Consider the following 20,945-nt stretch of genomic DNA (forward strand, 5'->3'; position numbering starts at 1 on the left):
AATGTTTTAACTAATTGTAGATTTTATTAAATGAGTAAAATATAGAAATAATGATTAATTTTTATTTTAGACGATGAAACTATTGATCATTCAAGCGGCGTTAGACAGTCCGCTAGGATATCCTTCCATGATGAAAATTTATTACAAGATCCTCCTCGTGGAAAGAAAGCACTTGTTGAGAGAGTTGTTGAGGGTCAGACGGACAAACCAGAAGGTATTTTTTAACATAACAGTTATTATTTTTAATTTTTATTCTACTGGAAAAAATTATTGTTCACCTCACTTTCACCTACCTTTATATGATATATATATATTGTAATAATCAAAAATTATTTAAAATAAAAGAAAAGAATTTTAATCGTTTTAAACTAATTTCAAATATAAAAGAGATAGCTTGGGTTCAAATTAAAAAGTTCAATATTTAACAGATAATATAATTTTATAACATAAGAGACTTTTCTCAGGGCGTGTTTCCTGGGAATCAGAACAGACGACACTTTATTACTAATAACACTTTAACTTAATTACTAGACATTTTACTAATACAATTAATTTAATTTCGAAACAAGACTAACCAATTACACAGCTTCTCCTGATAACTGTTGATCTTTTCTTCACGATGATGCTATATCCAAACTCCCAACAATGGCTTCCAGTCTTTCCCGCTTCTAGCTGAACGGACGTCTTCTCCCCAAGCCAGCAAAATCAAGAGTCCCTGTTTCCTCTCCTCTATCTTCAATTTTCACTGGTCGATCCAAATAATCGATTGTAGTACAATCGCTCTGCTATGATTTGCGATGTAATTAGTCTACTGATAATTGTCACTTTCTTCCATTTCTTCTTTGACTATTCCTTTTCCATAATTACTGCATAAGAACAACAAAAGTTGACAAATTTCAATCCATGTTATCAAACACAAACAACCCAACGAACACTTCGGAAGGACGCGCACCGCCATCTTTCTTGTTTTGAAAAGCGTCTTTATTTTAGATAATGAAAACTGGTTAGCTTGCTTTTTGATTTAAAATAACAAATAAACAATACTGAAACAATATACATAAAATAAAAACGTAATTAAAATCATTTATCTATAAATATCAGCTATTTATTAAAAAAGAGGATATTACAATATATATAACAAGGAAAAGTATTGCCCTTGTGAAAATGAGTTTTCAATGGATATAAACATTTTATTTATCATTATAACCATTTCTCACAAAATGATCTTTGTGTATGTGAACAACATAGCTCAAAAACAAAAAAATAGTTGTTGAAAACTGAAATTAAATATTTAAAGTAGGTATATGCTTGGGATGTCAGCAACTTTCATTTTTAATAGTAATAAAAAATTAATAAGTATAAACTATGATTGAACTTGATCATTAACTAATAAAAAAAAAAAGAGAAATATTTTCCCGGTTCGAAAACTAATTTCTGTTCAAAAACAAGAGTTATAATATACTATTGTAGAGCCTAAGATTTTAGAAAAGTTAATATCTAACATAAAATTGTAGAAAGTATTAGAGAGTGATGAAAATATATAAATCAACTGGATTCTGTAAATAAAAATGTTTGTTTCCATGGGTGTTATGTCAATAATCAGTTTTTACTTTAACGTACCTGTATATATGAAATTAATTCATATTAAAAGCAGTGTGGTAAGTGAAAGTTCTGTGATGGCAGCACTCGATAGGATATTTTCTTTAACTATGTTATAATTTATAGTTTTTTTAAAAGATTTATAGATCTATGGATGTGAAATGTAATTTAAATTCATTTATGTCAGAAATATTATTTTTTCAGATATAGAAGATGGAGACAGTGGTAAAGGAGAAAGTTGTGCTGATCTTGAAGAAAGAGAGGATGAACCACCTGCGCATTTGCCTGTCGGATCAGATTTTACTTTTAGGGTGACAGTATTACAGGCCGTTGGAATACCAGCAGAATACTCGGATATATTTTGTCAATTCAAGTAATATTACTCTTGTGATAATAATAGATTTTAACATTTTAAAACTTAATAATTAAAATTAAACATAAATTAATTAAAACATTTGCATTTATATAATTTTTAGCTTTTTGCATCGTCACGATGAAGCATTTTCGACTGAGCCTGTTAAGAACACTGGCAAAGGGCAGCCACTTGGATTCTACCATGTTCAAAATGTAAGTATACCTCTCAATAAAATCGGATCTCTCTAAATTTTGTTTTTCTTCATTCTATTTAAATATTAGTTGATCAGAAACGAAGGGGTTTAAGTGGAATAAAATAAATACTTAAAGTTTATTACTTAATTTTTCTAACCTTCTTAGTCAATCATTATTTTTCCAACTATTTCTTTGTCCTCAAATCCACATTTTAATGAATTTGAAACTTTCTTACAGATCACTGTTACGGTCACTAAATCTTTCCTCGATTACATGAGAGTTCAACCTATTGTTTTCGAAATATTCGGTCACTACCAGCAGCATCCTTTGCATAACGATTCTAAGCAAGAAGGCAATAATGGGTAAGTTTTTATTTATATTGAGCTGAAAATGTTTGTAATAAAAATTGTTTCAACCATCATTTATTATTTCTTTGTAGTGTGCGACAACCTCCCAAGAGGATGCTTCCACCTTCAATCCCTATAAGCCAGCCAGTTCGATCTCCGAAGTTTGGAGAACTTCCTCTTCCCTGCACATCACATGTCCATGCGAAATATGATATTCTTGTTTGGTTTGAAATATGTGAATTAGGTAATTTTGTTTGTTACTTAATTTTTTTCTTATATAAAAAATGAGTTTTCTATCAAAAATCAACCACTTTGGAAAAATTATTATTATAAAATTAATATAGGAGCATCGCATGAGTTTAATTTTTATTAAAAATGTTGATCTGTAAAACTTATTTGACAAGGTGTCGGGGTGGTTGTGTTAGGTGGTTCTGACTCTAATTGAAGATGTGAGTTACTCTATACCTGAATGCCTCAACAATGCGTGTTCATACAGGTTAGGTAGCTGGTTAGGAGATGGATGGACAGGATGAGTCCTAAGGGAACTAGCCATAGGTCCTCTAAGGATAGAAACTTTGCTCTGCAGGGTATGAGCCTGCAGTTGCAAAGAGGTAGGCAAAGGGTCTGCAAGGAGCTTCCTTGCAGGAAGGAAACTTCGCTCTGCATGGTACAAGCCTGCAATCAAGAAGTGGATTGTAAGTCCTACGAGAAGAAGCCATAGGTCCTCAAAAAAGGAATAATAGATACAGAAAAAGGAGAGTAATATACTTTTCCAAAAATAGCACTGGAATGTACTGATCTGCTATGTTTATTTATTCTCACTGCCTCCTAATGAGGAGAACTCCCTGAAGGAGATATTCAGACTAAGGTCTTGCAATTTCTGCTTAATCAACTATGAGCTATTAAATGCCATTGAGAGATGCTATGTGTAAGATGTTTTTGTTTAGTGGATCAGAAGATTTTATTGTAATATTTATTGTTTCAAATAATACATGTGATACTTTTACAATATATAATATGGTTATTAATTTGTACAATCAAAGTATTTGCAAGAAATATTCATTTAAAATATATGATATTTGCCTGCGACTGTAGTAGTTTTCGTTAAGACAGCTAAGTAGCATTTTGTCAGTATTTAATGGACAATCGGCAGATTGAGCAGTGACCAAGAGATTGTAGCATGTTACAAAGGAATATAGTATTCCTTGTTGTTACAAAGGAAAAATTCAAATTTTGAAATAAAGTGAACACATTTTAGCTGTTGAGTTTTTATTTTTCAAATAAAACTTCACTTTTGAGAAGTAGATATATGATCTGTTGATAAAAAACTCCTCAGATATAAATGAGTCAAAAGATGATTAGTCAATAACGGTGGATCTGAAGGATTCATGTTTTGAAAGGTTCCACTTAGTTTGAAGTTGAATCAATGAATAATAGTGTTTACCTATTTATTTAATTTTTTTCAAAAAAACTTTAGTTGTTCCATGCGCTCTTTTAATTTCATATATTTTAATTTTCAACTGAGTTAGTTATTTATTATAAATTTCAAGTTTTCACCTGAAACTAAAATTGTGTATATATATTTTAAAACTGAAGCTGTTCAAATATTTATTTTTTTATTTGATTCATCAGCTCCGAATGGTGAGTATGTACCAGCAGTTGTAGAGCACAGCGATGATCTGCCTTGCAGGGGACTTTTCCTCCTACACCAAGGCATTCAAAGGAGGATAAGGGTCACAATCGTCCATGAACAAGCTCCTGAACTCAAGTGGAAGGAAATCAAAGAACTTGTCGTTGGTAAGTTGAAATTTTAGGCAGCATGAAGTCATTTAGAGCAATACAACACTGTATAAAGCTTTTGATTCTGTTGGTTATAAGCATCTCCAGTTTGAAATTCAATCTCTCCTCACCCAGTATTATTTTCCGACATGTCAACCAGATTTCTTTTTATCATTCCTCTGTGTTAGATTATTTCTGCTCATTTTTATCTTTAATCTTTTTGTGTTAGATTCTGTTAAGTACCATTTTTTTCTGAATTGATTGTTTCTAGTAGAGGTGTCAGGCTAATAATTATAATTCTATTAAAAATTTATAATTTAAATAAAACAATTACTCAATTAATTTATAATATTGAATTTATTCTTTATTAATAAATAATGAAATTATTTCTTTAATAAAGAATGAAATTGATGGTATTATTCTTTTTTGAACTAATAATGGTTCCATGTTAAAGACATTTTTTTTTAAATTTTATATTTTTGGATGGCTTTGTGCACTGTGTCCTTTATAGATCGGCCACAAATTGGGCGCCATAAATTCAAAATCCAAAATTGTTTTTTTTCTACTTCAGGACGAATACGGACTTCACCTGAACCCGAAGAAGAGGATAATGACAGTTGTGTATTATCGTTGGGACTATTCCCAGGTGAGGTCGTCCAGTTGCCCGGAGATGATCGTTGCATGTTTAGGTTTGAAGCGGCCTGGGACAGTTCTTTGCATAACTCTCCACTCCTCAATAGAGTTTCCAGCGGAGAGCAGATTTTCATGACCATATCAGCTTATCTTGAGGTGATTTTTGTTAGTTTGAAATTTCTAAATTTATAATGTAATATTTCAGTTTTTTTTTTTTAGATTAATATAATGTGTTTTATTTTCATTACCTATTTAATTATTAATTAATAATTTAATATTGTCTGAGCCTTGCCATAGTGTCATATGTGGCATATCTTTTTTATTTTAACCTTGTGTTGCATTTCCTTCATATCTCATATGAATCCATAATATATTCCATAAATACCTCACTGAATATGGAATGTCGCTCATTTAAAATAAAGAATGATCAATCAAAATCTATCAGAATTATAAATTAGGTACCTTATATCTGTAACCATTATTTAAACCTAAGTTTCTCCAAAATTTTCATAATATACCTATTATTTATTATTTTTAACATATATTTTTACAGCTGGAGAACTGTGGAAGACCTGCTATCATAACAAAAGACTTGAGTATGGTTATTTACGGGAGGGATGCAAGAACTGGTCCTAGATCATTGAAACACCTGTTCTCCGGAGCTTATCGCAACACAGAAGCTAACAGACTCTCTGGAGTTTACGAGCTTGTCCTCAAGCGTGCATCTGAAGCAGGTAGTCCAGGTAGAACCCCTAAAATTGCTTTATTTAACCAACCTGTCTTCTTCACTTCTTCCACCCTGTTTTTCTATCTTTCTTTTTTTTTCTTTGATACCACAAGATACTTGAGTTGAGTATAGAACAATTCCTCTGTATTATTTTCCACTGTTGTGTAGGTTCCCACTGTAATAGGCATATTTATGTAGCATCATTGTCATTATGAGCAAGATGCAGTGAAAACTGACTTATCCACTGCACTCATAGTAGCCATTTGTGGAATTTCCATTGTAGCATTAGCGAAATTACAAATTAATTTAGTTTAGAGTAAAATAATTACGAATGTTTCAATTAAATACTTCACAAATATTTTTTAAAATATAACTATAGTAAAAAATCTATACTAGTAGTGTAAGCTACTGTATCAGCATTGTCTTTGCACTATATTAATTTAATATTCAAAAAATCTTATTGGTCGTACTTTGGTGTACTGGTTCCTGCTACAAACCAAAAATGATTTATCAGTAACCGTTATGGTTTGCTGGCTGCTATCAGTTAATTTTGATGATTTATAATCATATCGTTGCTTTGAATTAATAGTGGCACATCTGAAAAAAATAATTTTTATTTTATTTTTAATTGGATATATTCCATAGACTACGGTTACTTTTTCAACTGATGTCAGTCTCCAGACTGTCCCAAAGAAATCCTAGTACACGGTACAATCTATAGAATACATCAAATGCAAAATTACAAAAACTTTTTTCATCAGATTTGCAGTTATTAAACTAAAGCAGCGATAAATTTATAAATAAAACTATTTCTCTTCTCGATCTCCCACCATGGTAACGTAATCTCTTAGTTACATTATTTTTGTTTCTATGGATTATTTTTACTTAAAATATAATGAACTCATTGGAAGATCGTTGGTTGGCCATGTGAAATATATATAAGGAAGATGGGGAAAAAAACAACTCAAATAGTAAATAAACCATTTATTGTGAGCCTATGTTTCGTCCCACTTTGCACGGCTTCATCTGGGCTGGAAAAGATAACAACTAAAATAATATAGTAATGTAAGATAATAGATAACATGAAATTAAACTAAAGTGTGGCTCTTGTACTATAAGGTGTGGCTCAATATGATTCAAAAATGTGAAAATATGTATAAAAATGAATTTCATGAAAAAAATATAAAATATTACTTAGATTTTTATACAAATTTTCACATTTTTAAATCATATTTTGCCACACCTTATAGTATAAGAGCCCAAGAGGAGAAAAAAGGCAGTCATCTCACCCCAATTCTTGATTACTTTAATGAAAACTATGTATAATTAATACTCAACATTTATGAGTCTGCCAAGTATAGGTAGGAGCAATAAAAAATGGCGGCTGTTTGAAAGGGATAAAAAAATGTAATTTTACATTTGGAGCTCTATATCTTAAAAAGTAGAAACAGCACAAGAAAACCTAAGAGAACGTCATTTAAAGATGAGCACATTTGCTAAAATTTTAGCCCTAAAAGAGTTATTTACGTTAAATAGTTCGAGAGATATAGCTTTTTAAAAAGCTAAATTTCTTAAGAATCTACTGAAAGTTTAGTAGTCAGTTAATTTATTTTGAGAAATCTATATCTCAGGAACTATGTGACGTACAGATGTCTATTAGTCTATAGATGTCTGTTATTTGTTTAACAGCCTTCGTCAGTGAAGATTAAATTATAATTTTATTATTTTGCTTCCTCACTACCGAAGGTACATAAATTTTATATTCATACAAATAATTAAATTAAAAATTTGTCCTCGGAAATGAAAATTTTCACTCTCATTTTTTGTTTCCACTCATCAGTGAAAAAATTAGTCCCATGTCTGTCTGTAGTCCTATTATGATTACCCCTTATACTTGTTATCACCCTTCCCTCTTCTACAATTCATTAATTTTGAAATAGAGATTTTTATATGGTGGTGAGGTGAACATTTTTGTAATTGATAGCAATCCTTACTTTTAAAAATAATTCATTTTAATTAATAAAGTGTTAAAATCTTAAAAGTGTGAATTTATGAAACTTATTTAAACAAATAATTGCACTCAACATTAATAGCATAGAATGGTTGAAAAATTACAAGAACTGTATGTAATCAGAAATGAAGTGTGGAAAAAGTATATTTGCTAAAATAAGGTCTTAGTACAAAGGAATAGACAGTTTTTCTGAAACTCATCAAAATATCTTGAATAGCAGTCCCAAACCTATCGATTATTGAGTCCGATGTTTTTGGATTGTTTGTTGCACGATATGAACATGTGGATAAAAACTCAGTTTTCATTTCATTTCTTTTTTCAAAATGTTGAAGATTGGGTTGTATTTGCTTAAAGGTGTATTATTAGCACATAAAGATGATGGTTGATCTCTTATGAAAAATTCAAGAAGTTTATTAATATTTGAAAATACGAAAGGTTTATAGAATTTTGCAAAATAATAGACTTGTAGGAAAATTTATAATTTTATATTGGAAAGAAGTATATTATCAAGTTTGTATGCTAATGTCATATGTACATTATCAAAATGGCAGGTTTAAGCTATTATTTTGGGCATTAAGATCTTTTAAAAATACTAAATATTGATATTGTTTATTGGATCTTTGTCTTGAATGAATAATCGGTACTTGCTTTTTTATATACGGATGAGATGAAATCCTACAGTTGTAAGGTTTATGCAGTACTGCATTCATTACAGAAATTTTAAACAAGTTATAAATATAGACTTAAAAAAAAAAAAAACACAATATTAAAATAAACAAAAAAATATTTCTCATTATATAGAAAGATTGTAAAGGCATTGAGGAAGTTCCATTTTGGAGGCCATGGCAGGTATCCATTAGATATGTTCCAACTATAAATCCTGAACTTGGTAGTATCTAGTTCAGTTGTTAGTACCTGTCTTTTGTATTGAAGCTCAGAATGAAATCCTAGAATGCTGAGGTTTGTATTGTACTGAATTACAGGAAGATAAAATAAGTTGTATATAGAGATTTAAAATAAGAAAACTACTCAATATTAAAAATAGATATAAGAGAAAAACAAAACAATATTTCTTATAATATAGAAATATTATAAAGGCAATGATGAAGTCCTATTTTGAAGGCTGTGACAAAGATTCCTTTTCTTCTGTTTCTAATGCTGTCTGTAGTTTGAGGCATGTCTCATTATTAACCCAGTTTATTTCATTTAAAGAATTATAAGCATGAAGAGGCATGCCAATGTAATTAATAATAAAATTAAAACTTCTTCAAGTAATTAATGTTATTTTGCACGATGGTGTGCCTGCTATTTGTGTTCGGATAACATTCCACTCTCAATTCTTTTCTTTTTATAAGCAGTATCTTTTATGAGTTATTTAATGTTTTAACCCTTTAATTAAGCTTAATACTGTTATGATTTGCTTAAATAAGTGATTAACTTAAATTTGAAGGTGTAGATCATTGAAAATACATCAAAATCCCTTTGTAACATTCTTCGTTATTAGTTAAGGCTCACACTAATTATGTTATTAATTAACAGTCTCTACAGGGCAGCAAAGATTTAAAAACAAATTAAAGTAAAAAAAAATTAATCAAACTGAAAGTAAATGCGAGGAGTGACTGTTTAACTATAATTGAATTACCAAAATCATGTTTTTTTTTTAGTTTAACAACAAATGTTAAACCTTAAACCAATGTTAAATCTTATACCAATCACCAGTGAATTATATTAAAATAATTAATTTGTTTTTCTAAAATCTCTAAAGTTCTCTAGTAAGGTCTCAAGATGGCCTACATTATTTAGCCATTATTGATTTAATAATGATGCAAAAATTATTTTTGTGTGAAAAACATTATTTTACGAACTTGTGAACCTAAGATCAATTGGTCCCACCAAGCCTCATTTCTTTGCTTATTTTACTTTTTAATTTATAAAAATGATTTTGGTAAATTGCTTCCATATTTCTTCGTGACTTGAGACTTTGATAGATGTTTTAATTTATGGGTTATTTGGTTTAAACCTGCCAGTGTTTTCAAAAAGAATGTTTTATCAAACAATTATGTATTGATAAATGATTCAATTTTTGAAGAATATATTGTTACATCATTAGTAATTTGGTTTTGTTATATGTGTTTTTTATTTTGTAGTAATTTTTTTTTTTAACATTTTCCAAACACTAATACTTTATTGATCTGGTTATAAATTTATGTCATTGCCAGTGATTAAATTATATTGTTAATGAATAATTTCTGCAAATAATGTTCTTATCAAGTAAAGTTATTTGCATATTTGGATGTTGGTGCACATGATGACAGGTTGGTTAGATTGCATAGTTGCATGAATTTTTTCGGTGTAAGTTTGGCCTCTAGGACGAGAACACTCCCTGTAGCACTTACACATTTTATTTTACTTTTTCTCTCTTTTGCACTAGTTGTTTTGTAGAGATATCACCAAGTAGTTGATAGGTTCTAAATGTTTTAATGTTATAAATATAACAAGTTGTATTCCTTGAAATGTCAAGTTTTGGAGATATATATTTTTCAATATGAAACAAAATTATCAACAAATGATCAGGTGCATGTGTAGTACGGTTTTCTGTTCTGAACCCAGCCTGAGAGTTTGCTGATAGTTTTGAATCATGTTGAAAATAGACTTATATCGGCTAGCTATTAGCTTTGATTTACACTATTTACTTTCATTACATAAAGGAACAATATAAAGATAGACAAAAAGAAAGGAAACCTAAGTAGAAGAAAAGTAGGTGTTAAATGATAAAAATTCATAGAAATTGTACTAGATAAAGTGTAATTCAACTTCCATTCTAGAATTTTTAATACAGTGGCATTTAGGATGGTGTCGAGGTGATTGGGTTAGGTTAGATGGTTCTGACTTTAATTGAAGATGTGAGGTACTCGACCACCAGATACTAGATCGATACCAGAAGGCCTCGATAATGTGTGTTGAAGGGAGTTAAAATTTATGTGGGAACTAGCCATAGGTCATTGAAGGAAAGAAACTTCACTTTGCAGGGAATGAGCCTGCAGTCTTTAAGTGAATTATAAGTCCTACAGGAACAAGTCTGCTGTCACAAAGAGGATTGTAATGTAAGTCCTACAGCCTTAGGTCCTTATGAAAGGAATAAAAGATATAGGATAGAGGAGCGATCAGTCGAAATTTGTGAGATACAAGAACAAATCAGATACGTCAAAAAATGATGGAAGAATATCCTGATCTAAGTGTGTAAATTCCCTATTTCCCAAGAGGTACTGATGAACTGGTAATGCTGGGGTAATCAATATGCTAACAATTCAGAGGCCGTTTAGAGGCATGGTGTGTAAGAAATCACTTTACTGTGAATCAGTAAATTCTTTTTTATACATTTATATATTGAAATAATATATTTAAAATCATGATAATATTTAAATGGTTTATTTATTTGAGCATTAAACTATTAAAAATCAACATTATACAACATTTGAACTAACATGGGTAGTGCTCTCTGACGGGAAGTGATAAAGGTGTTAGCTCTACCGCTAGCTCGTGGGTAGTGTCGCTACATTGGCAAATGTGTTGCAGCACCGTTATTTATTCAGTCATCAAAACCAAACTGTCCCCAACAGTGTTTCCATGCTAGTGTAAATTAATTGGAACAGCATAAAAACATAAATTGTGTCATATTAACTCCAAGTCTAAAATATTTTGTACTGATTGGTCGCTGTGATTGATATTAACTATTGAAAAGGGAACATTTTAATTTGTTATAAAGAACAACACTATTTGTAAACAAAGAACTGGCATTTCATTAAATACAGAGAATTTATTTTACAAAGTCCACTTGTAGTTGTTTGCATTATTATGTTTATACTTTTTTTATTTAAATTTTGAGAAGTGTCTAATTTTTTTTTTTTTAAAGAAGTTATTTGCACAAATCTACTTTTGTATTATTGGGTTATTTTTATAGCATTAGCATGTGTCCATCCCAAAGCACCTATGTCACAGTGTGACTTACCAAGGGTTTGAAATTAAAACATAGGCGGTTAGTTGGTTTTAAAATTTTTATTATTAATTTTGTTATTTAAAAAAAAAAAAATCAAGTGCTCTTTAGAGGATGAAAGAGTGATTTATACACATGTTTGATATAAATGACAAAATTACTGTCACAATAATAGAAATTTTAAATCAATTGAAAGGATAAAATTATTAGTATTTAAAGATTATTTAGGAGGAAATTAGTGATTGTTGAAGGGTGAGCTGGAAGTTCGTTTCATTAAAAATTTTTCTGAACTCAGAGATTTTGCACCACGATATTGTTATAGGTTTGTTTTAATATATGTACGTGAACAGTTTTTCTCCAATGTAGGTCTGATAAAATATAAATATCTTTCTTCGCTTACAAATTCTCACTTGAAAAATTTATTTATTGTGTTCTAAACCAGATTTGAACTTGACTGTGAAAATCGCCAGCAAAACTAAAACAAATTCAGAATCTCACCAAGTATTGTATTCTATTATTTTCAATTTCATGGTTCTCCTTATATTCATTTTAATAATTATTACTACATAATTATAATCAGCATAAATAATAGTTATTACATGTTTTCATTCTGTAGGTATATTCATAAAATTTACAAAAGGAGAACAAATGGCGATAGAATATGAGAAACTTAGATTTAGCATGTTTTGAACTTCCCTGCTTGAAGTTATAAAATAATAAAATGATCCTTGCAATTATCATGAAGGGCTTAGGGTTCTGTTTAAGGTTTATGATTGCTGACCTAACCAGCAATCCTAAACCTAAGATGCAGTGTTGTTACTAATATGTACTAATTCCTTAATTTTTCACCTAATTTCAGTTATTCATTTATGGACTGTTGTCTGATTTATGATTAGAAAAAATATCTCATGTATTGTATTCATGATGCCCTATTATTTTTCAATAGAAATTATAACATAAAAAATATCAACCATTTCTGTCTTCACAAAAGAATAAATGAAAAATTTACTTAGAATTATTATTGCACTTATCTAGAATAATTATTTTTGTGCATGATTCACAAATCCTATGGTGTTTTAATGCATTTAATAATTGTTTTTTATCTTCAAAATAATTTAACTGATTGCATGATTATTGAAATAGAAGTACTTTAGCCGAGAAATAAATTTAATGTTCTGTAAAGCACATTTGCATGAACTAGGTTCAATTAATAGTTTGAACTATAATTCTTTTCTAATTATGTTTTATTGTTGTGAAAATTTCTGTACTCTAAATATTAGATATATTTATACTTCTATAAATAAATATTTCTTCTCTTCTATTTATTAAGAATACCCAGTCTACAATATCTAAACAAGATGAAAAATAATAAATAAATACTAGGTTTAAGGTAGAAAATGGTTGTTTTTTCCATGTTGCAAAGGTACTCAATAGATAATGTTTAAAAACCTGAAATTAAAAATTTTAAAAACTATAACAAATTCTGAAAAATAGGTTTTTTAAAAACTAGGTAAAGGTTTCAGTTTTTTTTCACAAAAACTAAAGTAAAAATTTTAAAACTTTTGCTACCTTAACATCAACAAAAGAGACACTGAAATGTAAAAAAAAGTGACTTATAAAAATTTTCTATCTGAACACAGATTTAGAACTTCAAGTTAACTTATCTTATATACACTAATTTAGATGGCAGTGAGTTATCAGTTTTATAACTTAATCAGCGCTGCTGATGCAGGTATTTTAACCCGGATTATCGGGTAAGTGGTGGGGATTAGGATTTTGGGTAAAATGGCTTTACATTATATGCTGACTGCTAGTGCAATATCACACCAGTCCTTCAACTAGTTTTTTTAGTTAATCATTAGAAACTTTTTCAATTACTAACAAGTTATTATTTTTCCTTAGATTTTGAATTTCAGAACATTGACACCTTTTGGGCCAATTGACATATTCATTTTTGAGGTCCAGAATTGATTTATTTTTGAGGACTGGGATGTATATAATTGGGTGAATTTGTTTTAGGAGTCCGGGGCTGTTTATTTTTGGGGCCTGGGCCTGATACAATTTGAATTTCTTGGGTTAATTTGTTTTTTAGCCCTAGGGCTGATACAATTTTAAATTTTTGGTCAGAGAGAGAGAAATGCTTTATTCTTTCCTGCTGCCCAAATACATCTGCAGTGTGAGATCAAACCAGAGAAATACTAGTCACAGCAGTATATCAGTTTACAGTAAAACAAACAAATAAATACATTTTACCAAAACAAACCTAATACATAGATTGAAAGGAAAATATAATAAAAAGTTGGTTAAAAGAAATACTAGATTAGATACATAAGTAAAAAAAAATAAATAAAAATAATAATAAAAATAAAATAATTTAATGAATAAATAAGTTAAAACACACAAATCGACAGGTCCACCTACTAAAATAAATAAATAAAACAATGAATAAACTAGAGCTAATTCCCTTCCAGGTGATGATGTATTATTCCCAGGGAGTCCAAAATAATATTTGCTGCCAAGATCGCAATATCTCCAATGCTAACACCTAGTCCTTCTAAGAAGCTCCTTGTTCTATCTGGTATTGTTCTGCGAGATCCAAACCAGAGGCCTCTCACGGTGAACTCCCTCTCTCCGAAGGAAAGGGATTCCCCTTGCTGTCCACTGGCCCCTGGGACTCCAAGCAGGGGTGCGTAGTTGATATTTAGTTTCAGGGCGATCGCCCATTCTGACCCCGAGAGTATCTGCTTCTCACATACATATCTGTTTGCTTTCGGGGTCGCTTTGAAATGGTGAACACCAATACCCTGCCACCTGCAATTGGCCCATTCTTCGAAAGCATTCTCGTGCAACGACTGCCATAGAGCTCTCACACTTTGGTAGCCCTGATCCACTCCCAGTCTATCAGCACATGCTGCGATTTCGGCTTCTTAATTGAATGTAGACTGGAATAGGGCATCCGGAACATTCGACAGTCACTGGGCAATGGACCAATGCTGCAGTGGAGCTTCACATTAACAGCGGATCAGATCCAGTCCTCGATACCTCCTGGGTGCGTACAGCATCGCCGACGAGGTGTTAGCGGAGAGTCCGATGATGGCCTTGATACTCCTGCGGATATTGGTATCAATACTCTCCAATATCGCAGGACATATCTATGTAAGGGGAGCAGTCTGGAGAGGGTAAACAAGGCCCGGGAACAAGTATTGATTGACAATGTTGATCTTTTGTTTGGGCTTGAGCAGCCACGAGCTCACCAATTTATCGAGATTATTAGTTAGATTTGTCACCACCTGTTCTCCAAATACTAGCTCTCCCGAGAATGTACATCCAAGATATTTGATGGTGTCCTCGGCTTTTGCCGTTTGGATGACGTCCGTATTCTCAAGGGAGAGCCTTGTGACCATAGCTCTCCTTTGTCTGTTATAATACCCACAATTTTCTTTGCATTTATTGCCAGACCAATCTCCGCGAGCAGCCTCTAACATTTATTATTCTTTCCATAGAACCCCTGTTGCACATCGTTACAGCCTGATCCTCCGCGAACCCTGTGAGGACCACACTCTCTTGGTCACTTTTCAGGTCGTATCCAAACTTATTAGCAAACTCCTGATCACAGAACTTGCGGTACAAATGATCAATGGCTAGGTTGAACAGCAAAGGCTACAAGGGCCTGCCCTGAGGCACCCCCCGCAAGACATTGATCTGGCTAGTCGGGGTGGGGGGTCCTATATTGATCATTAATTTATTTGTGGTTAGGAGAGCTGCAATCACGATATAAGAGCAATGTTTTCCTGCCTATCGTCATTACATTTGGTAAGGCTGATATTTTGTGACAGTTCATTGTCAAGGTGTAAACATGTAATAGTTAATGTGACAGTTGCCTCACTGACATTAATTGTACTGTTAACGAAATCATAAAAATAAAAGAATCTAATAAAAAGAATCTAGAAATCATTATAATGAATTTTTACTGTTATCAATAAATATAATGAAGTCAGACCTGTTCAATTAATGTCTTAAAAATCTTGAGTCTAATATGGGATATTATTTTCTAGTATTGAAATATTTCTAAAGGCCTAGATGTATTTTCTTCTAGGAGTTCAACGGCGACAACGCAGAGTTCTTGATACTAGTTCAACATATGTAAGGGGCGAAGAGAACCTGGACGGATGGAGGCCAAGAGGTGATAGTCTGATTTTCGATCACCAATGGGAGCTGGAGAAACTCACTCGGTTGGAAGAAGTGGAACGAGTAAGACATACTCTTCTACTCCGGGAAAGACTCGGCATTGATAAAACCCCTATTAGTAAGAGCGAGAAAGTAAGTTTGCACTGTGAGAATACAAAACTTGTATTTATTCATATATTTATGTATTCCATGCTCTATAATACAAATATACAATACTGGCTTAGTTAAATACTGTCTGTCAGGTATTTAAAATGTTGGTATGAAAAGCATATTTCATATTCAAAAATATATTAATGTATTTATTAATTAATTGTTTGAGAGTGCCTTATATTAATAACAACACCAAATACAAATGATCCAATTTACTATCAACAGTTTATTTTAATCTTTCAACATTTCGGCTCTAAGGCCATTATCAAGGAGATAACCTAAAAATTGTTTTGACAGTATTACCACCATATTACTGCCTCCCATAATACCAATATTTTGTAACATACCTCAATTATTAAATAGTCATAATTCATTTAAAAAATGTCTTTCATTTGTTGGATAACTGCCATTGTCATAAAATTTTCAAAAACAACAAATATCAAATTAATATCATAACAGTTTCATTTAAATTTTATAAAATAGCTATTCACTTACAAAACATACAATCTGGATAAAAAATTATTCTTTAAAAAAAGATTTTTGTCTCCCTTTTTTACTAAACACATCAACAATACTAACAATAAAACCTACCTTCAACAGGTGAGGACTCTGTTTTCAATTTATCAATAAGCTTAATTTATTTACAATTTAATTAACATTAATTTTTATTTGTAGCTTATAATTTAACATTATTAAAAAAACATAATTATTATATTTTTATTGTTTTTGATACTTAACTACATTAATAGCTACTTTTTTTTAGTAAATTTAAGTAAAAAGAGAAGAGCGAAATGAGCATTAAGGAAAAATCTATATAAAGAAATTCATCAAAGAAGAATATATAATTGGTTAGTTTGCTAATTGTATACAAATATAATTAAATCCTAGGTAGAGCAAACTAACCAATTATATATTCTTCTTTGATGACTTTCTTTATGTAGATTTTTCCTTAATACTTATCTCCCTCTTCTCTTTTTATTTAAATTTACTGTAAATACAACCATGATAGGAAAATAATTAAAATTGAAAATATTTGAATCTGCTCAATATGGCAGCGATTCTACTGACTTAAGAATGGCACTACCATCTTAACTACTTTGAATGATGTTTTTCGACTGAACTAAATTGGTTAGTTTACTTTTTGGTTTAATAAAACAAATGAACAATATTGAACATTGATACATAGAACAAAACCTATTTATTTATAAAAAATAGCTATTTATAAAAAAAAAAAAAGGATATTAAAATATGTTTGGTTCTTTTGTTTTTATGTCTACGGGTTGTAATTTTAGTTTAATTTCCTATTTCTGTGATTAGAGGGTTGAGATGGGGCAAAATTGGAAGAAGTTATGTCAGTTTATATATGTAATTGTATAGGGTGTCTATATTTAATTTGGAGTGCATTTTAGATATTCTAGTGTAATATGGATAGTTATTAACAATCCTGAGGCATTTGTTTTAGAATACTTGCCTTTTTTTTATGTTGTTTGAATTAGTAAAGCTCCTTATGGGGCAAGCATAAGTTAAGGATGGATCTTAGTACAGCTTTATATAGTATCAATTTATTTCTACTGGGTTTTAATTTTTTATTAAAGTATGGATACATTTTATATAAAATTTTCCTTGCATTCTCCAATTTCAAATTGATGTGGTGGTTAAATAAGTGCAGTAGTTTGCTGTGCAGCTATAAGTAGTTTGCTGTCTAAAGTGACTCCTAAGTATTTAACGGCAAAAGGAATAGGGGTGTTATTTACATCTATGGCTTCTGTTTTATCAATATTTAAAACTAATCCCCATTTTTTAAGTAGTTTTATTTTGTTTTGTTTTTAAGGCATCTTTTAAACCAGTTATTATTCTTCTTCTATTGTCCTCTAATGTTAAACGTTTTGATAAATGGAAATTTTCTGACACAACTTAAACCTTAAGGGTAACCACTGTTAAAAGTTTCAGCTTTACAGGCATTGCCATTATTGAGATTGAGTGCTTACTAAGTAGTGAGTGAGGGGTATAAGCTGCTTTATATTAAGATAAAACTCAGTTTACTGTAAATCTATATAATTTTATTTTATTTATTTTTGAAGGAGGTATGTAATATGGTTGCCAAAGCTACAGGATCCGACGGTCGTGGAAGTCCAGTCCGTGTAAGGCCGGTATCCCGTGATATCTACGAACCTTGGGAAATGACTGATCGAGAAAGAGAAGTTTCTACAAAAATTATCAAGCTTATTCAAGGAAGAATACCATCCAAAGTAAGTATAATTTTAAAAAAATAATAATAATAATTTTAGGATTCTTAAATCTTGACTTTCGATTTTACAGGAACTTTGGTTAGAAGAATTCATAGTTCTTCCTGCATAGTTTCTTTATTTTCTTAGTATTCAGTTTCAGTCTCTAGACTTTCATCAAACTAATATAAAACATAATAATTAATATCAAAATAAAATAAGTAGCAGTAATCAATATTTTTAAACAATGTAGGAAACAAAAATTATAATATCCATTATAAATAAATAGGGAGTTGGTAGCTCAATGGTGCTGTGCTACTAACTCCAAAGATCCGGGTTCGAATCCGGCTGTGGCAGATAATTATTTTCTGTATCACTGTAGGGGTGTCAGCCCTGTGGGTTTACGAGCCCTCCGAGGTCCACCCAGCCTCATAAAGTGAGCACCAGTAATTCTGGTTCTGACTTCAGTCTCTAATTTTTCATTTTTTTTGTTGAGGACTATCAACTATGCCAAATGAACTTTTTCCCACCCACTTCAACACAACTTCATTGGTTGCAACAACTTTAATAATTTTGTGTTGTTCGTACTTTGTTTAATGGATATTCAAACAAAGTACATTATTTTTCATTGTTCCTTTCTTTATCTTCAATTATTCAAGAAAATTCATCCTTGGGTATGGCAAGTTAGAATCCTCTTGTCTCTGGCATGACACGGAAAATTTATGAAATTCACCTCAAAGATTATTTTATAAATATAAAATAAAATAATATTATTTCATTGTAACTATTTGTATAAAATTTTCTCTTTTATTTTTTTTTCAGGAATTGCCCAAGATCGGTGGTGACGTTTCTCCGTCATATGAAGTTTCTGAAATGAACACGAGTATATCAACTAACATGACTACATCGTCTTCTGCATCAGAGTAAGAAAATTATTAAGTTATGCTAATCGTAATTAATTAAAATATCTTATGTCAAAGCATACTATATCTTGTATTTTTTTTAGTAATATGCATTTACTCACCCATTTGCTTTCTAAACAAAAAAGTACATAGTTATAACCGAACAAGGATCATTGGTACTTGGTCAAAAGTTTTTAAACAAAATGCTGCCAGGTAACGAGCTGCTATGATTTTTGATAAAAGGCGCCTTCACATGATCGGTTCTAAATTTTTTGTTCTATTGCTTTAACTTGTCATTTCTCAAAATAATTTTAAATGAATAACATGTTTATATTCTGCTTTGTTTATGATTTATGTTAAGGAAAAACAAAGGAAAATTAGAATATATTTGTTATTGACTGGGTCAATACAATGAGAAGGTGAACCAATATAGTGCGGGTGGGTAGGAGTGAGGATCATAAGTAGAACTCATTTTATCGTGCCAACTTTTTAGCCTTCTTTAGGGCTGAGTATAAACCTGATGACAATCTTAATATAAAAAATAAATAAAAACAGTATAACAAGAAAAATATTATAAAAAATATTATAAAAAACATGAAAGAAGACAAAAATATATGAAAAATAGACTAGTACGTACTTAAATAATGAAAAATTATAATTAAAATCATGAGAAAGAAAACAATATATAAAATATATATTGAAAAGCTTTAAAATATATAACGAAATAACAGTATTAAAGAACTGAGATATAAAATTATATGATACAGTTATATTAAGGTATTAAATATTGTTCATAGTTATGGTTTAATTTCCTGATATTCTTTCTAGAATAAACACTGTCAACTTGTTCAGTAAAGAGTGTTCCTAATGATTCATCGATCATCATTCTAATTAATACACGCACCAAAAGTCTAATGTTCTTTTTTTTTGTCTTCTTTCTTATTTTTTGTACTGTTTTTATTTTTGTTCTAACATAGTTATTCTTCTTTGTGCTTTGTCCAGAGAGTGCTTTGTCCAAAACTTTGACACAATAAAAGTAGTATTACTTGTTAATGTTGTTAACTCCTACTTTTCAGATTTTCATTAGTTTGGTTTATTTTGTGGTAAATTATTTTTAATTCATTATTGTATAATTTTTATTTTATTTTCTGTATATCTGTATTTTTCTATTAAAGAGTTATGAATTTGTTTATTTAATTATATAACAATCAGTATTCAGTTCTTTTCAAATTCAGAATTTTTCAATGAAAAACAAATCGTTTTTATTTATTATATTTGGTTGTGTTGAACTTATTTGAAGTGTTTTTGGATTTTTTTCAGTTCATTTTATTCTGTGGTAAATTTTAATGTAGTTACATATTTTCATAGGCGTACCTAGTAGGGGGCGGCTATTCCTCCCTTCCAGAAGTAAAAAAATTATTAATTTAATAAAAAAAATTTTTTCAAGCAAATAATTATACATAATTTTCTTAAAATTTTGGTTCCATTCACTTTTAAATGCTGGAACATTATAACCTGATTGACTCTTCTCTCCCCCCCCCCAGTTTTGATCCTGAGTACACACACACCTTTGAATACTTTTATTACGAAGTGTAATAATTTTTATATGTATGTGTAAATAATTAGTATTTAGTTTGTTCTAAATTCGGAATTTAGGAAAAAATAATTTGCTGTTATATAAAAATGTGTGTGTGGTGCATTTATAAAATTTTGTAATCTATCTCTGGCAAATGGATATTTCATTAACATAGCACTTTTTGTTTCTTTTTTTTTATATTTATTATATTTGTATTGTTTAGATAAATGTAATTATTATTATTAACATAATTTTAGTAGATTTA

The 20,945-nt window shown here is 30.2% G+C and overlaps 1 protein-coding gene across 10 annotated transcripts in view; it reads left to right on the forward strand.

Moving 5' to 3' along the window:
• unc-104 (kinesin family member unc-104) overlaps positions 1 to 20,945 on the forward strand; it is a 176,555-nt gene that overhangs the window by 150,205 nt on the left and 5,405 nt on the right. For 7 of the 10 annotated variants that reach the window (XM_067047981.1, XM_067047985.1, XM_067047984.1 and 4 more), the window contains 11 exons: positions 71 to 214; positions 1,804 to 1,972; positions 2,076 to 2,166; positions 2,386 to 2,510; positions 2,588 to 2,739; positions 4,128 to 4,292; positions 4,846 to 5,063; positions 5,461 to 5,650; positions 15,736 to 15,959; positions 18,059 to 18,226; positions 19,025 to 19,125. In XM_067047981.1, coding sequence (XP_066904082.1) covers positions 71 to 214; positions 1,804 to 1,972; positions 2,076 to 2,166; positions 2,386 to 2,510; positions 2,588 to 2,739; positions 4,128 to 4,292; positions 4,846 to 5,063; positions 5,461 to 5,650; positions 15,736 to 15,959; positions 18,059 to 18,226; positions 19,025 to 19,125 — 1,747 coding nt within the window. The remainder of the gene's footprint in view (positions 1 to 70; positions 215 to 1,803; positions 1,973 to 2,075; positions 2,167 to 2,385; positions 2,511 to 2,587; positions 2,740 to 4,127; positions 4,293 to 4,845; positions 5,064 to 5,460; positions 5,651 to 15,735; positions 15,960 to 18,058; positions 18,227 to 19,024; positions 19,126 to 20,945) is intronic. The other 3 variants (XM_067047983.1, XM_067047988.1, XM_067047982.1) reach the window with 2 other exon arrangements.

The sequence above is a fragment of the Halyomorpha halys genome, unplaced genomic scaffold, assembly GCF_000696795.3.
Source record: "Halyomorpha halys isolate HHAL.00 unplaced genomic scaffold, Hhal_1.1 Scaffold349.1, whole genome shotgun sequence".
Taxonomy (NCBI): Eukaryota; Metazoa; Arthropoda; class Insecta; order Hemiptera; family Pentatomidae; genus Halyomorpha; species Halyomorpha halys.